We start from the raw sequence: 24,894 nt of genomic DNA, 5'->3' as shown, positions 1-24,894 counted from the left end.
TGAGACTTGTAGGTGATTTCAAAACTAAGTACATTGGTGGTATGCTCTTGGAATCTACATCTGATCCCTATTTGTTCTCAATTCCCCTTTGTCTTACTTTTTCTTGGGTGCTTTAATTGTAATTCTGGAACTTTTTACTATCCCATTTTCTTCCTTTTTACTGGCGCTGATATAACCTAAATGTGTTGCAAGCGCCGTAAAACCCTTAAAAACAAAAAACAAAACAGGAATATTGTATTTGTCTTTGGATGGGACATTCACTTTTAGAGCATCTCAAACCAGACGAATGGATAGATCGCTCATGTTTGCTGCAGTTTTGGCAGACGATCCTTTTCAGTCATGACACCCCAATATCAATTATTGGTGCAGCTTTAAAAAAAAAAAGTACTTGACTAGCTGTAAAAAAAAATTAGTAGTGAAATTAAGCTTTGATATTTCCCGAAGACGTGCAGAAAGGGTTGATTTAATCATTTATGACAAGAACTCATTTTTGATAAAAATTGACCTTCTAACTAAACTTGGTAATATCTCAGTTCAAACATTTTCACCATCCGGGACTAATTATGTCATTCACTGTAACATATGAGGAAAATGGGTCTACCAATTGTGCAGAACCTCCTTATTTCTCATTTGTAAATTATTTTTAAAGATTAAAAAAAATAAGAGATTTAAAAATTCTATCTGATAAATATGATTTTATTTCATATGTACAGAAAAGAACCTAATTATTCAAATTATTTACAAGCTGTACATTACTATAAATCGATTAATCAAAAGAGATCATAAATATATATATATAATATATATATATATATATATATATATATATATATATATATATATATATATATATATATATATATATATATATATATATATATATGGCTGTTTGTTAATATGAAAAAAAAATCAACTCTCTCTCTCTCTCTCTCTCTATCCCACGTTTCCCAATATGGCTGTTTGTTAATATGAAAAAAAAATCAACTCTCTCTCTCTCTCTCTCTATCCCACGTTTCCCAACAATTAACAATCAACATTCTCTTTCTAAAATCATCGAGGAATTCAAACAAGTCATAGTATCACAGTAGTGTGTGTGTGTGCATGTGGTGTGCTAACGAGTGTTAGATCACAACCCATGAGGCCTGAAGGATGGAATTGAATGACGTCAACACTATTGTAAAAATGGAACAGCTTTAAACCCTATGAAATGAACAACCTACATATAAACGACGTACAGCTGCTATTTAGTATAGTAATGAGATGTAACGGAATTGGTTAATATGAGACGAAATAATATGAGGTAAAATAAATAGATGAATGTTGACAATGCTAAATTAAATAAGTATAGACGATATTAATTTGTATTACGATGATTTCGGTGGACAAAACATTGAAAATACAAATACTGAGTTAAAAGCCTTTGTTAAGAAAGTTACAAAGAATGAAATAAGATTAAAATAAATTGAAATTGAAATTGAAACCTGTTAAGAAAAAAAACAACTCCAATTAAAAATAAAAAATCCTTTTGTTTTTAAGTTGCCCCAGTTTACTGTAGTGTTAACCTTATAGCCAGAGATATTTTTAAAAATCCGCTCCACCTAGCAGGAAGATATTTCAAAGTTTGAAATGTATGATGAGCTATGGACTAAATGAAGACCCCAGTACTAAAAGTACTTAAATCACATTTTCATGATTTTTAGCTAATTAGTGATAAACTTAAAGCATAATCACATCGGTTCACTCACCAACTTTGTTCATGATTAACATAATCTAAGTCCCCCTATCTCAAAGCTACAATTTTTTTTTTTTGTATACTCTATGTAGCCTTATCCAAATTTTAACCTACATTTTTTTCAAAATTAACTTCCTGTGACTTAAGTATTTTTAGTACTTGGAGCTTAAAATTGTTCCTGAGTTTCATGACTATATTAATTGCATCATCCTATGTGTTTCACTGCCCTCATGATTTCGCAATGCCATAAACTTTTGAAAATTTCGTCTCGTGAGGGTTTTGACTTTTCTTGCCAGGTCTTCTCTGGTTGGGACTCTTGGATCTGGACTGTAAAAACAAAAAAAACAAAAACAAAACAATAAAATTAAATAGGACTTTATTATTATTTCATTGTTGTTGGTTAGGGATGCCTTGTAAATCGCTTTGAGCACCTTTAGTGGATATTTTAAAATTGATGCCCTTTCGCCACAATCATAAGATATTGTCGCCTAGGCTTTCCATGAAGGAATATAAATAATACATCAAATATGATGTCGGATGTCAACAGGAACCACCCCTTTTGTCCAAATGAGCAAATTCAAATTGAGGTGGGTGGGGGGGGGGGGGGGTGATAATCTTAGTGGATATTGCCCTATATAAATAGTTGAATTTGTTTTTACTTTCTTTGTTACAGTCATTTGCCTGGTTAAAAGGTTTGAGTTTTTATAAAGGGAAATAGATGTCACAAGACTGACCATACTCTAATTGTACTGCTATGTGGTCTCGTGGTATGACACTCATCTTCAGATCAGAAGGTCCTGAGTTCGAGTCCTGAGTGGTGCATAGTAGTTGATTCCTTGGGAAAGGCTCTTACTCTTAACTCACATTCTCCCACCGTACTCAGGTGAAAAATGAGTACCTTATCATTAACAGAGCTGTCTCATCCTAAATGTTAAGTGTAGCTGTATCCTTTGTAAAGCGCTTTGAGTACGTTTAGTGGATATTAATCTATATAAAAGCTCAATTTTTTTGTTTGTTTGTTTTTTTTTTTTTTTTCATAGACTAGCTTTTATTATCATCCTAACTCACCATGTGTAAGGATCCAGGCTTGATAACATTGGGGTCGTCTGATACTTCAAAGTCATTGTGGTACCGATGCATGGGGGATGAGACGCTCTTGGACGGACGGAAGTCTCGGTCTCTCACTCGATTCTTGTCCAGTTTACGTTCAGAAAGACTGAGCACGACTTGCTTCATCACAGCCATCTCCTATAATGATGATGATAAAAGATGAAGGATAAAGAATAATAGACAATCATAATACACAATCAAAGAAAATGTTATCCATTGACCCAGGTTATGCTAAAACTTTACTTCATATTTAGGATACATGTGGATACTCTATATATAAGGGGGCGTGTGGCTCAGCAGTACAGTCTTTGCTTCGTACCTGAAAGGTACCGAGTTTGATCACCACCACTGCCACTGTGCTGTGCGGCCTTGAACAAGTCACCTCCTCTTAGCTCAATTTGCGACGCTGCACTGCGGCTGTTGCCTGGGTTATTCCAGTTTTCACTTGGAATAGACCCCATTTTACACGTGAGTACAGAAAGAGAATGTGTGTAAAGAGATTTTTCCAAGGACTCTGCTCAGAACAGGACTCAAACCCTGGACTTTCTGGGCCGAAAGTGGGTGTCATACCACAAAACCACAGAACCTCTTCTACAATAATATTTACTGACTCGTTTATATATCACTTGAGTGGAACAATGTGTAAAGAGCCTTTCTCAAAAAATAATGCCAACAATAGTGTAGCAGCAGCTTCCCATGGTCTGTCTCACACGATTACATTATATTATGATGGTCAGTCTATCCAGGCAGCGAATTTGTTGCTGCATTTGTGTACAGCTGCGAACCTGCCCAGCAGCCTCATAATAACACACTTATTACATATGGAACAGGTGGAAAGTGGCGCTGCTTACGGCATGTTCTTGATTGTCATGGTGGGGGTGCTTAATTGCATATTGCAAGAACAAAGGTTAATTTCATCCAGATATATAAGCCGTACATAGGCGTCTTGAACTGCCCACTTGGATATAAAAGTAGTCCGCCATCGGCCCATACAACCAGAGTTTATCCCAGTTTCAATAGCTTGAAATAAACAATAGAAATTGCTCGTTGTCTTTTTGATAGAATGCTAGTCTATTGCAAAGTAATTTCTGCCATATCTAACAGACCCAGCTACCTAATCACTGCTGGGTGGACAGGGGAGGTACAACAAATCTCGACTGCCCCTGGGATTTGACCTTGGTCCCTATGAATGTGACGCGAGTACTCTACCAACTGAGCTAACAGCATCCCCCACCCGGATATGCATGAACTAAATGGCAATTCAAACCAGTGCCCAAATGGCTTCCGCCATCCCAGGCCCACACTGGTAACAATAGTGTGAAATTGTTTGGTTTTTTTTTTTGCAGAGGGTTTACCGTTCCTATTGATGCTATGCATTTAGGTAAAATACTCACAACATCCACCAGACGGACAGAATGTTCCTACACACAAAACTATGTGTAACCTTAAAAACGTTTATTGTCTGATAGATAGAATTTCTGCCCTAACCAACAAAAGGACAGTATCTCTCAAAAAATCATAAAATCACTTTTTTTACTAAATCGAATCTCTGGGACATAGGAAAGCTTACAAAGTTGTCAGAATGATCATAACTCAAATATTTTTGAAATTAGAGGCAATTGAAAATTTGCTTGAAACAGTATCCTATTTCAACCCCATCGTTAACCAACAAAAGGACAGTATCTCCGACGGCCGTAGTCCGCCCCGTAAATATTGACGGTGTCCGTGAGCATGCGGTGGCGTCAACGAGTGGCGTGAGGAAGATGCCGCCGTATGGCGAGCAATACCATGCGAAACTGTTGGTGACGATTTGATTGGTTGACGCATAAGTCGCCAACGCCAATGACGTCATCCGTAACATGACATAATAGAGGAGCAATGTAACTTTCTATCGCGTTGTTGTTTACATGAGAGAGAGAGCGAGAGAGAGAGAGAGAGAGAAACACAGAGAGAGAGAGATAGATAGAGAGGGAGAGAGAGAGAGAGACTGGAATACAGAGAGAGAGAAACAGAGAGAGAGAGAGAGAGAAACACACACACACACACACACACACACAGAGAGAGAGAGAGAGAGAGAGAGAGAGAGAGAGAGTCAGTAATAAACAGAGAGATAGAGATGGATGCAGAGAGATATATTTTAAAAAATAAATAAATAAATAAGAGAGAGAGAGAAGAGAGAGAGAGGGAGCGAGAGAGAGAGAGAGAGAGAGAGAGAGAGAGAGAGAGAGAGAGAGAGAGAGAGAGAGAGAGAGAGAGAGCGTGTTAACGTGAATTCATTGGGAATGGGAGGGAGGGTGGGGTCTTTTGAGACAATAAACAATGTGAGTGAACCATTGTCTACTATATAAAAAGTCACTGGAGTGAACCCAAAGAAAAAGGGGAGGAGAGTTTAATAGCTGACAATTGACCACAAGGGGTTGTGATAACGAGTGGCAGGTCCTAAATAACTCGACGTTGCAGCTCAAACAAGAAGATTCAATTATATGATTTCATGTAAGTCATTACAAATTCAGCCCAACCCGCTCCTCTTCAAGCTGTCATCTGACTCAAAATGGAAACAATGTAACACATGATTTGACCAGTCCCATTTTTAAAATTGCAATCTCATTGGTCAATATGTTTCTCATCATTGATTGACTTTGACTTCTTTTGAAACGAAGGGCTTTCTAATACTATCCCTACCTATTCTTTGCTCCACCCCCTCCCTCCTTTTCCCCGTTTGTTTATCTACCTGTCTCGCTCGCTCTCTTTGTCTCCCTCGTGTTTCTTTCACACATACAACCACACACATAAACACACACACACACCACAGACACACGCACACACATATTTATATCTTTATTCTATTTAGCCCCCGCCCTCTACAACGCACAAGCTCTCTCTCTCTCTCTCTCTCTCTCTCTCTCTCTCTCTCTCTCTCTCTCTCTCTCTCTCTCTCTCTTTCTTTCTTTCTCCCCCCTCCCCACCCCCCGTTCGGGGCGGAGGGTCACATAATTAATAATAATAATAATAATAATAATAATAATAATAATAATAATAATAATAATAATAATAATAATAAAATAATAATAATAATAAATAAATAAATAAATAAATAAATAAATTACCGTGTAAAATGTCAAAAATTAACTCCCTTAGTCTAACCGCATACCCTATATAGAATCAAACGAATGACCTTCACATCCGACAGCAGTAGTGACATACCCAACGCGTATGTTTGACCCAGCGACATCTAAGTTTGACCTCTCCGTTGGATGTTAAAAGTGGAAATTCCTGCTTTTAACAACTGTTTGGATTGCAGTTCTTATATCTTTGACTAAATTATGCGCCCGTGATTAAAGACTAAATTGCTGCAGACACTGAGTTCAAAATCAATCTAATCTATGACAAAAGTTGTAAATATTCACGTATTACTTTCCACCAGATCAACATATCAAGCTAGCTATTTAGTGGCTGATTGGTGGGCAGAGGGGCTTTATAAACAAGTAATAAAAAATGAGAAAAAAAAACAGAAAGCAAAACCATTACAAAACTTTATACAGCTCGCAATAAAAAACTGATCCCCTTGCTTGTTGGTCGGATGCTCAACCAAACGTCTAACTTAAGTATACTTATTTTTCATTCATTTCAACTAATTAGTGTGTGTGTGTGTGTGTGTGTGTGTGTGTGTGTGTGCGTTTGTGTGTGTGTATGGGTGTCGGTGTGACTGTCTGTCCAGGCGTTTTTTGTTTAGTTGTTTTTTGGGTTTTTTTTGTGTTTTTCTTTTTCATCGTCTTCATATCTCTCATTTTCCACACATCCTTCTATTTTTGTCCAAACTTTTAGAGAAGGTAGTACTGACACAATTATCTCATCTTAAGAACAACAGTTGAGTCAGCCTACAAACAGCAACACAGTACTGAAACGGCGCTTCTTAAAATCTTTTGTTATATAATGCGGATGCTAACAATATCAATTTATTATGCCTTTAAGATCTTTCAGATGCCTTTGACACAATTAACCATTACATTTTGTTAAGAAGACTAGAAAATAAGTTCGGCGTAAAAGGAATTGCCCTTAAATGGATTACACCATATTTACAGGATCGATGGCAGACTGTCGTGGTGAATGGTATTCAGTCAGAACAAGTTTTACTAAACTTTGGAGTGCGTTCTTGGCCTGTCCTTTTTTTTCTGTATAAGCACCCCCTTTCTCGTGTGATATCCAGATTCAATCTGAGTTATCATTTTAATGTTGGTGATACGCAAATTTATGATTCAGTACCCCTAAGTAATTTACAATTCTTAATACAACTAATTTCGAGCTGTTTTATGAGATTAAATCTTGAATGTACCATAACAAGTTAAAATTAAATGATAGTAAATGATAGTAAAAATGAGATTTTAATGTGTGGAAGGCAAATAATTCACCTATTACTCTCGGAAATAGCACAACAGAATTTTCAAATAAATCAAAAAACCTTAGCGTCATCATTGATAAACATATTTCCATAACAAGCTGCTACGTGAATAACACCATACAATCTATGTACATAGAAATGAATAAAATAAGCAAAATTCGTAATTTAATGTAGCAGAACTTTTAATTAATTCCCTTGTTTTATCTAAATTGTACTATTGTAACTCCCTGTGGGCGAAATTAGCTAAAGACAAAATATTTTTTTTGTTCATCTTATTAGCTCATAATTTAGGCACCTTTTAAATTTAGTAAGAATGGTGTCGCCTATTTCATTCAGTACAAATGTACCAACAGATTTCGTTCCATTTCATGCTTTTCGTTTCCTAGGACAATGAAGATATTGATTTTAAAACAAAAAGGTATGTGTGTTGTACGTGTTGGGGGCGGGGGAAGGGGGACATTCCCTATTTTCCAGCTATTCTTAGGTTTAATTCACTATCACTCACTCACCCCAATATCGTTGTACAATGACAAAACCCTGATACACAATTAAAGTCTAATTTACAAGATAGCCAAAATCATCAATAAGCGTAAATTAAAGCTATTATGCTTAATAAAAATAGACTCATCTTGAAAAAGGAGTCAGGGTCTAAAAGATTGAGGAATAGTCTAATGTAGTAATATTATATCAGAGGCACGCCTACAAACTTGACGGAGATAATTTATTCATTCCCCTCACGCCAGGTCAACCACACTTAGCCTTGCCTCTCACTCGTCCGTGATGGCGAGTGCTCGCCCTCGCTGACGTGAAACGTTTGTCGATCGAGTTATTCGTATTTTGCTATATTCTTAACCGAGATACTGTTCTTTTGGTGAATACGGACGAGGCATTTTGCGTTGCGGTTAACCAGGGTGAACAGTATGTGAGACGGTCGTATAAGATACTGTCCTTTTGTTGGTTACAGGTAGAGTTATTTGCTTGGCTTTAACAAGAAAGAACAGTATCTCAAAATATTACGCAACATATTACGTCAATGAAATCGCCGACTAACAGAAAAACGCAATTTATCATTAGCTATCATTTAATGTTAGAAGACTTCCACTATGTAATAAAATTAAAGAGTTATGAATGAAAAAACTAAATGTGTCGATTGCGGCAAAACTGGTTGGATCTGGGTCAGCCCAGATACTGTCCTTTTGTTGGTTAGGGCAGATTTAGTGAGAACTAATCAATTAAAATGGCTGCCTAAAAGCAATAACAAAGAGCTGAGAGATGTCAATTTCGTTCCTTCTATATTAAGAACCTAGAATATGTATTTTACAAAGTCCATGTCTAAAATTTCACCTCTTTCTGGTTGAGTAGAGTCTCCATATCCAAGTTCATCTGGTTGTGTGTCCGTGCCAGGTCGTTGTTCTCTTGTTTCAGTTTGCTAATGGAATAAACCGGAAATGCCAGATATTATTTTCAGTTTAAAAAAAATCAAATTTACAAAACACAAAACAACACACAACAAAAAAAAAAAAAATAATAATTTTAAAAATCATATCTAATTCGCTTGGGCTGTCAGAGAACAGTTATTTGATTTAATTTGTTGAATTTTTAGGTTTAAGGATTTAACAACATTGCTTTAGGTCATATAAGTGCCAGTTTGTTATTATTATTTTTTTGGGGTTATTTTCTGAACTTTTGATATTTTAAGAATACTGGGTAATGTAAATGTTGCTCCTCGAAGCTCGAAGATATAAATAACAATGTGAAATTGAATTTAAGTTTCAATTTAATAAACGAAAACAGATAATGTGGATGTTTCAGGTTCCCCTTTATCAATAAAACAGGATGATTGAAACACTACAGAGGAATAAGATAATATTACCTTATTCGTCTGTAGTGTTTCATTCATCCTGTTTTGGTGATAAAGGGGAAACCCAAAAGGTCCACGTTATGTTTTCATTTATTAAATTGAAAACAGAAAACAGACAATGTGGATGTTTCAAGTTTCCCCTTTATCAACAAAACAGGATGAATGAAACACTATGGACGAATTAGATAATATTATAATATTATTTTATTTATCTGCAGTATTCCATTCATTCTGTTTTGTTGATAAAGGGGAAACCTGAAACGTCCACATTATCTGTTTCCTTCATTTACTAAGTTGAAGCTTACTTTCAATTTCACATAGTTATTTCGTGTGCCTATTAGTCCGTTGTATATTTTAATTTGTGCATTGATTAACTATTTATTGTAACTGTTTTTTTGTTGTTTTTTTCTTTTTAGCGTCCTGAACACCTTTGATTGGAAGTGTGCGCTTTATAAATGTGTGGCTGGCTGAGAAAACTCGGAAAGATGCGCAAATTTCATAAATTGAGTTATGTACGAGTATGTAGTAGTGTAGACCACATCTTTCTGATCATTTACCACTTTAAATTTTCTTTCTATGTCTATTAGAACCCAAGTAATGAATTTTTTTTCTGAATAAAATTTGTTGCTATGGGAAACACTTTCACTTTATCTTCGATTTTGGCTCCCAATCTCGAATCGAATCAAAGCTTACCGCATCTTCACGGGTTTTCTCAGTCAGCCTCACAAATACTTCATTATTATTATTATTATTGATGTTTTAAAATGGCAGCTGTCCATGAACTGACCTGACTTCCTCTTCCATCATGGCGACTTGACTGTTTTGTTGTTGAATCTGTTTATCCCTGGTTCTGATGGAGTCAATGAGATAACTGTAGGGTTGTTGGGCGTTGTCCAATAGGTCATTTGTACTTTCCAACTGTTTATACGATGAAAACAAAATAATGGTAATATCAATAATTCAACTATATGATGATGGTGATGGTTATAAAAATAACAAATAATGATAATGATAACAATGATAATAATAATAATAATAATAATAATAATAATAACAACAACAACACACCATAATAATAATAATAATAATATTAATAATAACAATAATAATAATAATAATAATAATAATAATAATAATCATCATCATCATCATAATATATCCACTAAACATGCTCATGAGGGGTCCCAAGCCAACAGCAACACTTAACGAGACATAATGCCTGTTTGGCGATATTACAATTTTTGTGGAAAGAGACAACGTTGTTATGGCCAGATATTCATTTTACATGAGAGTACAATGAGAGAATGTAAGTAAAGAGCCTTATCCAAGGACTCAACTATTCGCCATTCAGTGCAGGTTTCGAACCCAGGACTTTTCAACCAAAAAAGACGAGAGTCATACCACTAGACCACACAAACAAAACAAAGCAACACAATAACCAAACACACAAAAAAAAAAAGACCCAAAAAAATTGGTAACAAAATTGATGAACATTTTAACATTAGGCATGATCAATCTTTACCTCCTTCACCAATCCAGCAGCGTGATTTTTCTGGTCTTGAACATCCTTTCTTAATGCTGTATTTGCCTTTTCTAACATAAGGACTCTTCTTGCCAGATGAACACTGAAATACACCCATCAATGTCAATATTACCCATCATTTAACTGTTGAATACCGCGTTGAATCAATATCAATAGATAGTATGCGCTTGGCTAAGAAACTCACCACATTGCCATCCGGAAATAAAACGGACCAACATACAAAACTATGTGTAATCTTGAATGCTTACAGTCCGGTTAATACAGTTTATTGAGAATTACTCATAAACATGGATGGCAAAAAACAATAACAAAGACCAGAGTGACGTCAACATCGTTCTATCTATAGGATTTACAACCAATTTCCTTTGTCTTCCATTTGAAATTATCCAAGTGACAAATAAGGGAGCACACACTGATGTGAGATAGATATCTAACAAAGTGTGTATGAAACAATGGCAGATAAAGCAAGAAGAAAAATAGCAGAAAAATAGGCAAAAGTCAAAGCAACCATTATCTTTTTGGTCTTTCTTTACCGCTTTAAGATAAGAGAATGCTGCAGACATTGATAAACTATGTCTGTAGTCGCCTTTAATTTTTTTTTTAATTTGAAAATAATTATAAACTTTGAATGATTCATCTTTGAATCAATTGTCGACTTTTCCTTGTTATTATAACATTTAAAGCCAATAGAAAAGATAACATCTATATTTCATGATCCCCAGAAAAAGACAGAACCACCTGTATAATTTGTTACTTTATTGTCTTAAAAGATCCAATATCAACACTTTTTCATCTTATGTAACAAAGAGAGAAAAATGTTTTTGTTTTTTTTACTTTGGGTTGATTTAACATGAAATCAGAAGAAAATATCATGTCTTTATTAGACCATTATAAGCGTCACAGTCCAAATGCTTACCTCTGTTGCATTCTGCGCTTGGTTGTGCTGGCAACATTAGCACCATAACCGTAGGAAAATAAAACCTTTTCAGCCTCTTTCTCATCTTCCACTGAAACCAAAAATAAATCACTTGTAAGATCAAGTGAGGACTGGAAGGATGCAAAGGATGATCTAATCAAATCAGATAGGAATTTAACACATGAAAGTGGTAATTGGAAACAGCTTTTTATTTCTAATGAAGATCTGTGTGGCTATGTGGTCTTGTGGTCAGACACTCGCTTTCAGATCGGAAGGTCCAGGGTTCAAGCCTCACTCGGCATAGTTGAGTCCTTGGAGAAGGCTCTTAACTCACATTCTTTCACTATACTCAGGTGTAAAATGAGTACCTGGTTGTTAACAGCGTTGTCTCTGTCCAAAAAATGTTATATCCCCTAACATGCGTCATGTCCTGTCCTAAATGTTAAATGTTGCTGTTGGTCAGGGACCCCTTGTAAAGTGCTTTGAGCACGTTTAGTGGATATTGCGCTATATAAAAAGCTCAACTGAATTTAAATTTAAATCTGCAATTGTAGCTAAAAATGTTAAAGTTCAACAGATTTTTCAGAGTTTGAACTCTCAGAAATGCGCTATTCAATGTTTCATATTTTCAAAATTCAAATAATTTGAATATGTATATTTTTCTTTCTATCACATCTATGCCAACAATAACCATTAATGGTTGATATCAACTCAGAACGTATACCTTCTGCAGCTTGCATGACAACCGAATCTAGATCTTGCTCCAACTTTTCATACGTCTCCAGTTTCTTGTCTTTCTCAGAAAGAGATGCCTCTAACTCTACGTTACGTTTCTCCATGGACGTTTGCAAAGTGTAATACTCTTTGGTTAAAACCTATTAAAATACCAGAAAAGGGATAAGAGGTTGATATCATTCATCTTGGATGACACCAGAGCAAAAAAATGATTTTAGTGAAAAATAAACTACAGTAGGCATTAAACCTAATTATTTTTAAAAAATTGTTATGTATCATAATTATATGTCAAAATTCAATAGCTAGCATTGCAGGTCAATTCAATTATTACATTGAATAGAGATTGACAAAAATATACTTTTGATTTAATAATATTTTTTATTGTATGTTTCCTTCGGACCTTATTTTACTAGAGCTGAAATATTGGTTTGGATGTGTTAATGGTTGCCTATAAAATAAAAATGCACTCCATATATATTATGTGCTAAAATTTACTATTAAATAGTAGGACCAATTTTATTTCTGATCTAAAGCAGCAAATCTCACATCCTATCAGAAATTGAAAATAACAAACTCAGCAAATATTGAATAATCTATACAAAATTGAGTTAACAGCTTGCCGAGATTGCTATAGTAATTTTTTTGGTATTGACAACAATTTTTTGATTTAAAAAAACAAAAAAATCCTGTCATTTGTGAAAAACAATTTTTGTGGCTTTTCAAAGTTACTACTTTATCATAAATAGCATGTGGCATTGTATTTTATTTATTTAAACATTGGCAGTAGGGGAAATGGGGCAGCGTATCTCAGCAGTACAGTCTTTGCTTCGGACCTGACTGGTACAGAGTTCGACGATTGCTGCACTGTGTGGCCTCGAACAAGTCACCTTGCCCTAGCTCGGTCTGCGGCGCTGCACTTCGACTGGCTCTTGGCTTATTCCAATCTACCCTCAGAATAGACCCTAAAGACAATTTTCCCCTTCGGGATGAATAAAGGGAATTTTATTTACCTCTATTTTCTCCCTCATTTTATCCACGTCCATCTCGGACTGGCTGAGATTCTTAACTGTTTCATTGTGAATCATCATCGTCCTCTCCGCTTCAAACATTTTGATTTTCAATTCATTCTGAACCTCTGATAACCTACTCTCATTTTTGCTTTGAACCATTCGATATCTGAAACAATTCAAGTAAAATTTTAACTCAACAAAGAATTGATTAACATTCAGTGTAAAAAAACCCCAAAACAATTAATTTTGATAGAGTTTTCAGATTCTCGCAACACTATCATCATATTAAAATAAGAGAGATAAATAGAAAAAAAGTGATGTAAAAGGTTTTAAACCCCTGACTGAATGCTAGGCTCAAAAAAGGTGTGGACTGGAAAAAGTAATGTGCTAAAATTAATATATAACAGCTTTAAAATTTAAAAAAAATGATATACCAAGTGTATTCCGGGCTCAAAACCCTTCTTCAGCCAATAACAAAAACAGTAATAACATTATTACATCACATCATCTGTGAGGAATGCTATTTGTTACCATCTATGACAGGCATCTGGTAAAGAAAGAACTGTAGAATCCTAAAAATAAAAACATTTAAGAGAAAAGTCACCCCCCAAAAAAATCAGCCTGCATTGATTGGGGAGTCGAGGCAGAATGATTTATTATTTTCCCTTTTTTTTCTTTTTAAAGAGGATTCGGATATCAAATATTTTTTTAATTGCTTCAAAATTAGTGATGTAAATTTCCATCTTATTTAAACTGAAAAGATGTGCATGAAACAATGACAGATAAAGCAAAAAGAAAAATACAAGAAAAAAAACAACATTCCAATAAATCATCCTGCCTCGACTCCCCAATCAATACAGGATGATTTATTGGAATGGTTTGTTTTTTTCTTGTATTTTTCTTTTTGCTTTATCTGGCACTGTTTCATGCACATCTGCTCAATTTGATTAAAATGGAAATTTACATCACTGATTTTTGAAGTAATTGAAAACATATTTGATACCCGAATCCTCTTTTGAAAGAAAAAAAAAAGGGAAAAAGTAAAAACTATTATTCTTCAGATTAAGCCTAAAAAACATTTACGAATAAAACAAAATTGCCGAGAACATCATGTTTTACATCCATTTTTCCTGGCCATTTGGCAATCGTTATTTTAACAAATGCGATGCTCATATCACCTTAAAGGGGTGAAATTTCTGTTCAATATCTAAAACTTTTTACAAATCCATCATTGAACTAAAATCACAATCAAGTGATAAAAATTTTAAAGAAAAAACTTGTGACATCACCATCCACATGTTGAGAGAGTAATTAAATTTCTTGTCTGACTGATGGTTGTTTTATAAGTTATTAAAAATCATTCTTATTTTCCTATAATTGGCATTATTATATCTATAGCAAAGGATAAAACAAAAATACCATTCAAACCCTACAAAAGTGAACCATCCAAAAAATATCAGCCAATAGTGATACATACTCTGATAAAAGTTGTTCATATTTTGTGTTCATTTCCCGTTCATGTTCTTGAGCACGTTCACGCTCTGATACAGCCAGATCTCGGGCTTCCCTCAGATTTCTGTAACAAAATTGAACAAAAATATTGTGCCACATATAATCTAGGAATTCTCTGAAATTTAAAACGATAATGTTTATCATCTGTAAAGCGCTTTGAGCACATTTAGTGAATATTGCGCTATATAAAAGCTCAATTTTTTATTTCTTTTTTTTTTCAATCTGCTTAAAACGCAGATAAAAGAAATAAGGAAAATGAAAATATAATTTAAATATTATAAAATTGTAAAAAGAGATCATTAAAAAAAATTTTTTATTGTTGTTTTTGTTTTAAAGAATTTTACGGTGTTTGCAACACATTTAGCTCATATCAGCGCCACTAAAAAGGAAGAAAATTGGATAGTAAAAACATTCTAGACGTACAATTAAAAGGACTTGAGGAAAAAGTAAAACAAAGGGGAATGGTTCAAATAGGGAACAGATATAGATTCCAAGAGCACACTATCAGCGTACTTAGTTTGAGATTACCAGCACAATATACCAAAATTAAAAAAAATAACAGTACATAACAGAGAGATGATTTACAAGAAAAAAATATCTCCTTAAACTATAACTCTACATTCGACTGTTTCCCTCCAAGCCAAGGACTCCAACACGGTCAGGACTCTGCATTCGCCTTCGGACCAGTAGGCTAAGTAATCTCAATCCAAGACAAAGACAGAGAGCATGTTAGAAAACAGGTACAAGGAGATAGAAGAAACAGCAAGTACCTCCCTGCCCAATATGGGAGAATTCTTTTTTTTAAACCAACCCCAACCCCCTCCCCGCCCCCACCCCCTAACCCCCTTCAAAAGTAAAATAATAAAACAACCTGTACAACTTAATTATAAGCAGAAACTTTTTATGATAAAGATGGTACGTGATGTACAATGCAAAATGTGTGATTTTAAAAAACTTTTTCAACAAAGACATCCCTCTCAATTTGCATTGTCAAAAGACACACAAAAACATTCACATATTCAGGCACACGACTGACCTGTTTTCTCTTTCAAACATTTCCCTGGTCGAGGTCCTCAACCTGTCAATTTCTCCATTCGTCCTCGTCTTAATCTGTTCCAATTCCTCCTTAAGTCGCCTCTCGTATTCCGATTTGTACTGGTCTCTGGTTAGAAAATAGAGAAATACATATCATTAGTAAAATATGAACATCATTAAACCATATAAAAATTGGTATAAACAGAACCAAGGTGAAAACTCAATCAAATGAAACCATATAAATCATTGGTTAAATCTATCGTGTTGTACAACTATGTGGTCTAGTGGTATGACACTCGCTTTCGGGCTGGAAGGTCCTGGGTTCAAGCCTTGCTCGGCGCATAGTTGAGACGTTGGAAAAGGCTCTTTACTCACTTTTTCTCACCGTACTCAGGTGTTAAATGAGTACCTGGCTGTTAACAGCGTTTTCTCCGTCAGAAAAAATTGTAATATCGCCTAACAGATGTCAAGTCTCGTCCTACATGTTAAGTGTTGCTGTTGGCCAGGGACCCCTTGTAAAGCACTTTAGTGGATATTGCGCTATATAAATGCTATAGTTTTTTTGGGTTTTTTTTTTTTGGTATAGTTCAAGCACATGGGATAAATGGAAAAATGATGAAATCAAAATAGATTCTTTTCATAGAAATCAATAAGGGTGTGCACTGGACATACACTATTCTACAAAGATAAGATAAGATGAAGATATCAAACTAAAGTTTATATAAAAAGTGCAACAAAAAACCCTTGTCAATTCATACTCTTGAGCTAAGGTGAAAATCTTTTCGTTTTCGGACATTTTCTACGCCATAAACCTGAAATTCCAACCAGTAAAGCAATGTTCCATTATTTCTCTGGTAAAAACAAACGAGCTAGGGAACAGCGGACAACATTACCTCTAACTCTCGATAGAGATTTAAAACAGCTCAATGACGAAACCTGATTAACATCACTGGTAGATTTATTCCAGTCTTCCATTGGAACAGACCCTAAAGATAAAGGGGCGTAATTCATCTTAAAACATTTTTTTATCTTATACAATCTTACCAGGAACTTCAAACTCACCTTGAATCGACATATTTTTCATACATTTCCTCCCTCGCCAATTTCGCATCATCCAGCTGTCTATTCAGTTGCTGAACCTTCTCCTCTCCAAATTGGAATTTGTTGGTCAACTCAGAGCATTGGCGAGTCAGATACTCTTTGTCTTGTTTGACTAAGGTGAGGGATTGTTTGGCTGCAGACAGCTTTATTCATGACGAAACATATGGAAATAAAAAAAAACAAAATAAAAAATTGGAAATTATGTATTGGTAAAAGTGAAAGTTAAACATTTTTAAAACTATTAATGCTCCAGTGCCAGAGAGATAGAAATTCACAAGAAAAAAAAAATTCCAAAGAACGTTCCAAAAGAATCAACTCTTCTCAAGTGATGGTTGATCTTCTGTCCGATTGCCATTGGAATCAACTGGTCCAAGCCGTCATCTGTTGGACTCTTTCATGATAAACCTTCGAGTTTCCACATGGAAATGATATGTTGACTGTTGACAATTGATTTACAAAAATTTGATGAAATCCACTTGGTTGCAATAATTTACAATTTCTTAAAAAATGTTGCTTTACACTTGTTGATGAATTATTGACTATTGATAAAATCTGTCTTGTTTTTTGGGGTTTATTCTTTTTTTTTTTTTTTGGGGGTGGGGGGGGGGGGGGGGGGGGGAGGGGGAGGGAGTCTTTATGAAAATAAGAGCACCACATTCCAATAAACCTGACATGAAAAATTTTGATACAACAAAATAAGAATCGAAACAAAGGAGATGGGAGGGGGGCATAGCAACAAATAAAAACATAGGATATCCCGAATTGGTATAAAATATGTTGATATTGAAGATTGTCAATATGAAAACACCAAAACAAGTATCTCAATTACATTATTCTTGATACATAAAAGGTCATCTATTTTATTTTTTATAAAAAGCCGAGATCATCAAAATCATGTTTTACACAATAGCATCAGGTCTTTCTTAAAGTGCACAGAAAAAATAACAATTTCTTTTTATTTAAACCCTTAGTTTGACTTAAATATTAGTTTTTTTAAAAACAAACAGATTTTATCACCACTCTGAACAAATCTCCCCATATTTTAGATCCATATCATGAGTATATGTAAGACTAATGTTGTGATTATTAATTTGAAAATGAGTTGCAAAACGTTACCTCTCTACTGAGATCATCATTGACTTTCTGAAGATTGGAGAAAGATGCTTCAAGAGCCACTAGTTGTCTTGTGGATTCCTGGTGATCAGTTTCAAGACCATCACGTTCACTGCAATGGAATATTGAATCGAATCCAGTTATCTATCTTCTAAAATAGCTGTAATTATCATTGTGCTCAAAACACTCATGTAACTAGATTAAGAAGATTTCATCATGTTATGTCAGGCAACATAAATAAATAATGAGCATGACTGAGGATAGGAAAGAAACGTAAATAAAGTCAAATCCTTTTGTTTGTGTATTTACGCTCCTCTCAGTTGAAAAAGAAAACAGAGATGGGAGGGGGAGGGTATCCCCCAAGGTCTCCCACAAGGATCCTGCCTCAGCTGTACTCTCTTTCTTATTTTTATAAATGATCTACCAGAAGTATTACAGACAGAAAAGGCCCTATATGCTGACGATTTAGTTATGTGGTATACTACAAAGCACCTACCAATAGCCTCCAATAGAATAAATGAAGATTTAGAAAGCTTAAACACCTTCTGTGATAAATGGAAATTAAAAGTAAATTGCAATAAAACAGTCTACTCTATATTTACTAAGAGCCATCCTGTTTCCAAGAAAGAAATAATACTCTCCATCCAAGGCCATCGACTCGTGAAAGAAGAAAACCCCACATATTTGGGCATACAGTTGGACAGATAACTATCTCTGTACAAACACACTCAGAATGTAAAAATCAAAGCCACAAAGAGACTCCAGTTACTAAAACGACTAGCCAGTACTAATTGGGGAGCAGACAAAAACTCGCTTCGACAACTCTATTTAGGCTATGTGCGTTCCGTCATGGACTACAATTTAGCCCTCCAAAATGTAGGTAGTAAAAACACAAACAAAACCTTGGACAGAGTACAAAACCAAGCCCTTCGCTTCATCTCCGGTGCCCTGAGATCGACACCCACAGCAGCATGTGAAATACATACTAATGTGGAACCACTTGGACTTCGCAGAGAATCAGCAGTGCTTGAAATGGTTGAAAGATACAAACGAAAAGAGGAAAACCATCCAAACAGAATTCTGGCAGAGAAATGGAAACCAAGAACAAGATTAAAACAAAAATCCCTGCTACACATTGCTAACAACTTGAATGAAAGACACAGACTCCCAGAAAACAGAGAAAAATCTATTTTAATCAGTCAAAAACCTCCATACGGCGAACTAAAACTTCCAAAAATAAAGACTAACTTCGTAGAAGAAACAACAAGAAATAAAAACAAATCAGATATACAAACATTAGCAATGAAGACAATACAAGAATACCCAGACAACTGGATACATGTTTACACAGATGGATCTGCCCACAAAGGAACTAAAAATGCTGGGTATGGGTTTGTAGTAGAATACCCAGATAAAACCTGTGATAAAATCCACAATTCTTGCGGAAGCTCCTGCTCAAACTACGAGGCAGAGGCAGTTGCAATAGAAGCCTCACTGCGATACCTCTCTTCTGTTTTCCAGCTAAACCCTTCAAAACTTCAAAACACTGTCATCTTCACAGACTCCAAATCGGTTCTCCAAGCTCTCGATTTAGATAAACTCTCCTCAACGTTCAATAGTTTAAGATCTCAACTAGATGAATTCCTTACAACACACAGAGTAGACTTATCTCTCCAGTGGATACCGAGACATTCAAATATACCAGGAAATGACAATGCAGACAGACTAGCCAGACTCGGATCAACACTTTTACAACCATCATTTCCAGTATCCTTAGACACAGCAAAACAAATAATCAAAACAAATAAGAGAGAAGAATGGAGGAACAGTTGGGCAATGAGCACCACGGGTAGATGTATGTTTTCCCATATGACCACTCCTGTAAAGACTGATTGCCTAAATAAGCTCAGAAGACACCAGCAAAGCATCATCTTTCAACTAAGAACACAACACATACCGCTCAACAACCATTTAAGCAAAATTACAAAAGACACATCCCCTTCCTGCCCCCTATGTCAACACCTCAATGAAACAGTAACACACCACTTGCTTGAATGTCAACCTCTTGAAGACCTGAGATGCACATTCCTCCCACCAAATCCAAGCATCAGTAACACACTTTATAGTCACCTGGAACAACTACAAAAGACATCTAACTTCTACGTCATGGCACAAGACAGAAGGGCTAGAGCTCAGGTGGTCGCTGGTTTGGATAAGTAAGTAAGTAAGTAAGTAAGGAGGGTATCATTTGATGAACTGTTTACAACTGTATCCCAAAGATAACAGAGGTTTTATAAAAACAGACAAGAATATACTTCTAAAGCACCATAACATATACACACACACACATGAACACACACAAGGTAAGGGCAAAAAACAAAAAAAGCATACCCCATATATTTACTCATACCCTAAATTTGAATTTCATCTATTTCTGTACAATCATCATTAAGACATATGTAAAAAGATACGCGATTTTAATCATGGCAATATTGAGAGATTATTCTTTTAAAATAAGCAACCACATATTAAATAAAAAATTTAACAACTTTCACATCAAAACACATTTAATATTAGATCTAATATCTCATTAAGGCCACTAAGGCTCTGAAACCACTGGACTAATTGTCTCCACATTTTGCATGGAGTTTACAACTGACATGAAGATGGTTAGTGTGTGATTAGACATTGTGATGATTTTATCAAATAATCAAAACTGTTTTGTCAAACCCGAGTGAATACAGATGCCATCATTTTAGTATGTGGGTTGCATGTCAACCTTCTGGTTAGCGAGTATGACAATGAGGTGGAAGTACTTGCACTGAATCGATACCAGTTAGAACAGTGCTTGAACAATCACCGAAAAAGTTCTCCCTTAGTGCATGATAATTAAATTTCATGACATTGAATTTGGCGAACAAAAACCTGATTTTCATCAAATTATTTTGATTTTAAACCGAACTTTAGTCATATCTGGTTCCCTATGAAAAAACACCAGATAAGGCAGAGGATCACAAAATCAAATCCCCACTAGTTCTCAATAAAACATTTTTTTGGTATGATATTATTGTATCTTAACTGATCTTTTTTCGTTTTGTTTAAACTCACACTTTAACTCTATCATAATTCTCCACTTTGTAGTTGTCTGTTTTGACTTGAGTATGCACCTCTGCATATTCTGTGGTCAGTTTTTGATACCTGACCCGTAATTCACCATGAGCTTGTGATTCTTCCTCAAGTTTCTGAAAAAGACAGCAAACAAGTGGATGAGACCAATTTTAATTGATGGATATTTCAAACGAAAAAAAAAATGCACTCCACCAAAAGTGAAATAACTTCTAGAATTTTAAAAACTAAATTGCAGAAATTTCAACACAACACAAAACAATTTGAGATCAAAAGTGCCAATCAATTAAACAGATATCTAGCTTCACTGTGCACTTCCTCGCGTGCAACTATAAAATGCATATGAAATGTGGACTATGCAAAATTGTTTGTACGTATAACTATAACATATAAATTTTGCTCTAATCGTTAATTGGATAACGTTAGTAGACAATCTTTTGAGTGTTGTTGTCTTTTTTTTTTTAATTAGGGATTACATGTATGGTTTTTAAAAAAAAAATACCATACTGTTAATAATAATACAGTTTAAAATATCCAATAGTAATCATGCTACATTATCTAGATGACATCTCGCATATTTCTATGCACCTTGAAACACATTTTTGTGACAAATCAAAACGTTTTTATGATAAATTATTTCTTTCTTTTGGCCATAATAGTTGTTCTCTGTGTCATATTGTCATTGTTATCCAATGCTCATAGAGTGTTACCCTGTATTTTTCATTATCCATCACCCACCTTCTGTAATTCTAAATTGTTTCTTGATAAAATAGCAACTTCGTCTTCCAAGGACTTATTTTGTATCCTCAGCTGTCCAATCTCTGTCTTTAGAGGGTCTGTTGCTTCATACAACTTGACCTGAACACACACATAAAAAAAAAAAAAAAAGATGAGATAAAACAAACATTTTTAAAAGTATATGATCGTATCCATTCTAAAATATTAAATTTTAATTTCACAATGGTTCATATTCCTTATTCTATCATTTAAAAGGTTTCAGTAACAATTTTAAAAATAGTCTCTCTACTTCAAATGTCAAAATTTATCATTTTTCTAAAAGCTTTTGTAACCGTTGAAGGATTGCTAAAAATATTACTCACTGCAACAAAGTCTCTCAGAGACATGTCTTTTTCAGCAACTGATCGTAGTTGATAGAACCGCTCTTCTGACAAAGTCAAATCCTTCAAACTATTTCTCACGTCTCCAGCTTTTTCTTGAAGTCTTTCATTGGCACTTTCAAGGTGTTGCTGTCGAGACCTGAGAGCATCCAAGTCCCGTTTTATCAAGTCCTGCCTTTTACGTGCTTCTTCAGATTGAATCTGAAGTTCAGATTCAAGACGAGCCTGAAATAATAAATCATGTAAATAATTATTGGTTGAACCTTTCACCACATAACTTTTTAGAAAATCTCCAACAAGGGATATTTTGATTAGAAAAATACTGGGAATAAGCATTTTCCTCCTTTAATTGATATAAATAGCGTATATTTCAAGAAAAGAGGAAACTGGAACCTAGGACTTACTTTCCAGGAAAATAATATTATCCCCCTAGAGAAACACACATTAGTATCATAGATCGTAAAAAAAAAAAACCCACTTATCTGTGATTTTCACAAATATCTCTTTGGTCTTAAAACTTTACAGTACTTATTATGCCGGGAGAGGCAATGCACATTTTTCACAAATAATATAATTACTCATTCAGAGTCTTGGGACGACATGCACTAAGCAGCGGGCAGGACTTCCATAGTTTCACAGCACTTTTATTATATTACTTAATCTTTTAACGATTACGGAATTTAACTTAGTTCCAATGCCCAATAACTACTACTATTTACAATAAGTTTCATTTTTATAAGTGGAGTCATTTTTCTATTTTCAAAAACAATTTCCTAAGTCGGTTGTCATTTACGACTCTAGTTGTGCCATTATTACTTACTGTTTTTCCCACCAGTTTTGATATTGCATGTGATGGCAAACATTATGTCTCATTAGGTTATAGCATCTCTAGTTAGGGATGAAGGGGTGTTCGAGGGGTGAAGAGGCTACCCCCCCCCCCACCCCGATAATAAAAAAAAAATATCCCCTCTGTAAGTGCTGTAAAACTAAAGAAGAACTTCCATACAGTGTTCTTTTTCTATAAGTACATTCCTAGGACTCAGGAGAACAACCAACTTTAAAATCCGTTTTTGATTTGTAATACTTCTCAATTAAAATGTAATATAGTGATTTAATTTAAATCATCTTTGCCCTCCCCCCTCTCACCCCCGAAAAATAGAATTTCCTGTGCTACTTCCACTATTTCTGTTTTTAACAGAAGAGATAACATTGGCAATAATAATAATAATAATAATAATAATAATAATAATAATAATAATAATAATAATGATGGCGATGATGATGATAAATGATTTTAAATAATAATAATAATAAAATAATAATAATAATAATAATAATAATAATAATAATAATAATAATAATAATAATAATAATAATAATAATAATAATAATAATAATAGGCTATAGTATACTAGATATATCTAGACGTATATTTAATATTACAATTATTTTTTAAAAATAGAAATAGAAGTTGTTTCAGTTATCAGTATAATATCAGTTAGGTAAACTGAAATTGATGAAAATATTGTACTTTTCATAGATAAACAGATAGTTCAAGGGGGGAAAAGCCATGCTTCAACATTTAAAGATAGAGTCAGAATATAAATGATAATGATGAATGAATCAGGTTTTTAAAAAGCCAATGCGCCGTGTTCAGACCTGCAAAATCTGTTTTTGGTGATTGCAATCGTGAAACTTTTCTTCCAGTTCCTCGATTTGCTGCGTATGCTCAACTTTCATGTTTTCAAGAGCAAGATTTTTCTGAGAAAGTTCAATCTTTAAAAGTTGCATATCATGAAGAATTTGTTTCTTCTCAATCAGCTGTCTTGTTATGTGTCTTTTCTTGTTGTGTTTTGTCTCTGCTTCACTGTGGTCGGGAGACATCGTGATATCAGTTGGTATACTCGTCTCAAGACTTAAATCTTCTGAATCAATGTCTTCAAAAGTTTTTGATAAATCTTTGGCTGCCATTTCGGCAATGTGATTGAAAATCTAAATCTGAAAATGAAGCAATCCGAACAATTTTAATCCCACTTCCTAAAATCCAAATCAAAACACCATCTGATCCGGTGGAATTTTTTAGTTTAGGGCGTTCATCCGGGTCACCAGTAACCAGCAATGTTAACTTCGTTGATTCGTTGATTCAACACTTCAACTCATATCATTTCACAATCATTATTAATTTTATTATAGACAGCATTGTAAAAGTTTACGCTACTTTTTCGCATTCAATAATCATTACACTTTCGGTTAATAAGGATGTAACGGAAACTAGGGATGTTGTGTCTCAATAGTGTCTTTAGCCTCGGAGGAGGAGGAGGAGGAGGAGGAGGAGGAGAAGAAAAAGAAGGCACTCATTTTACACCTGAGTACAGTGAGAGAATGTGAGGAAAGACTCTTTTCCAATGACTCAACTAACCCAGGACGTTGCGAAAGAGAGTAGTGTCATACCACAAGCGCACATAGCCGCACAACGAGGCATAAGATCATAATAATAATAATAATAATAATAATAATAATAATAATAATAATAATAATAATAATAATAATATAATAATAATAACAATAATAATATAAACAGGT

The 24,894-nt window shown here is 34.6% G+C and overlaps 1 protein-coding gene across 1 annotated transcript; it reads right to left on the bottom strand.

Moving 5' to 3' along the window:
• Window positions 1-1,693: 1,693 nt before the first annotated feature.
• Window positions 1,694-24,451, bottom strand: LOC144970550 (progesterone-induced-blocking factor 1-like). Its single transcript, XM_078910309.1, has 16 exons — window positions 23,971-24,451; window positions 22,294-22,536; window positions 21,932-22,051; window positions 21,176-21,309; window positions 18,071-18,179; window positions 16,916-17,097; window positions 15,855-15,980; window positions 14,784-14,882; window positions 13,307-13,472; window positions 12,286-12,436; window positions 11,562-11,652; window positions 10,625-10,727; window positions 9,890-10,020; window positions 8,586-8,670; window positions 2,801-2,980; window positions 1,694-2,059 (listed from the first exon to the last, which is right to left on the bottom strand). The coding sequence occupies exons 1-16, from the start codon at window positions 24,280-24,282 to the stop codon at window positions 1,961-1,963; spliced, it is 2,331 nt and encodes a 776-aa protein (XP_078766435.1). The 5' UTR covers window positions 24,283-24,451; the 3' UTR covers window positions 1,694-1,960.
• Window positions 24,452-24,894: the final 443 nt, after the last annotated feature.

The sequence above is a fragment of the Berghia stephanieae genome, chromosome 4, assembly GCF_034508935.2.
Source record: "Berghia stephanieae isolate SIO BIC M18660-M18661 chromosome 4, UCSD_Bste_1.3, whole genome shotgun sequence".
Classification (NCBI taxonomy): Eukaryota; Metazoa; Mollusca; class Gastropoda; order Nudibranchia; family Aeolidiidae; genus Berghia; species Berghia stephanieae.
The sequence above is the reverse complement of the archived record's forward strand: the minus strand, read 5'-3'. Positions and strand labels throughout refer to the sequence as shown.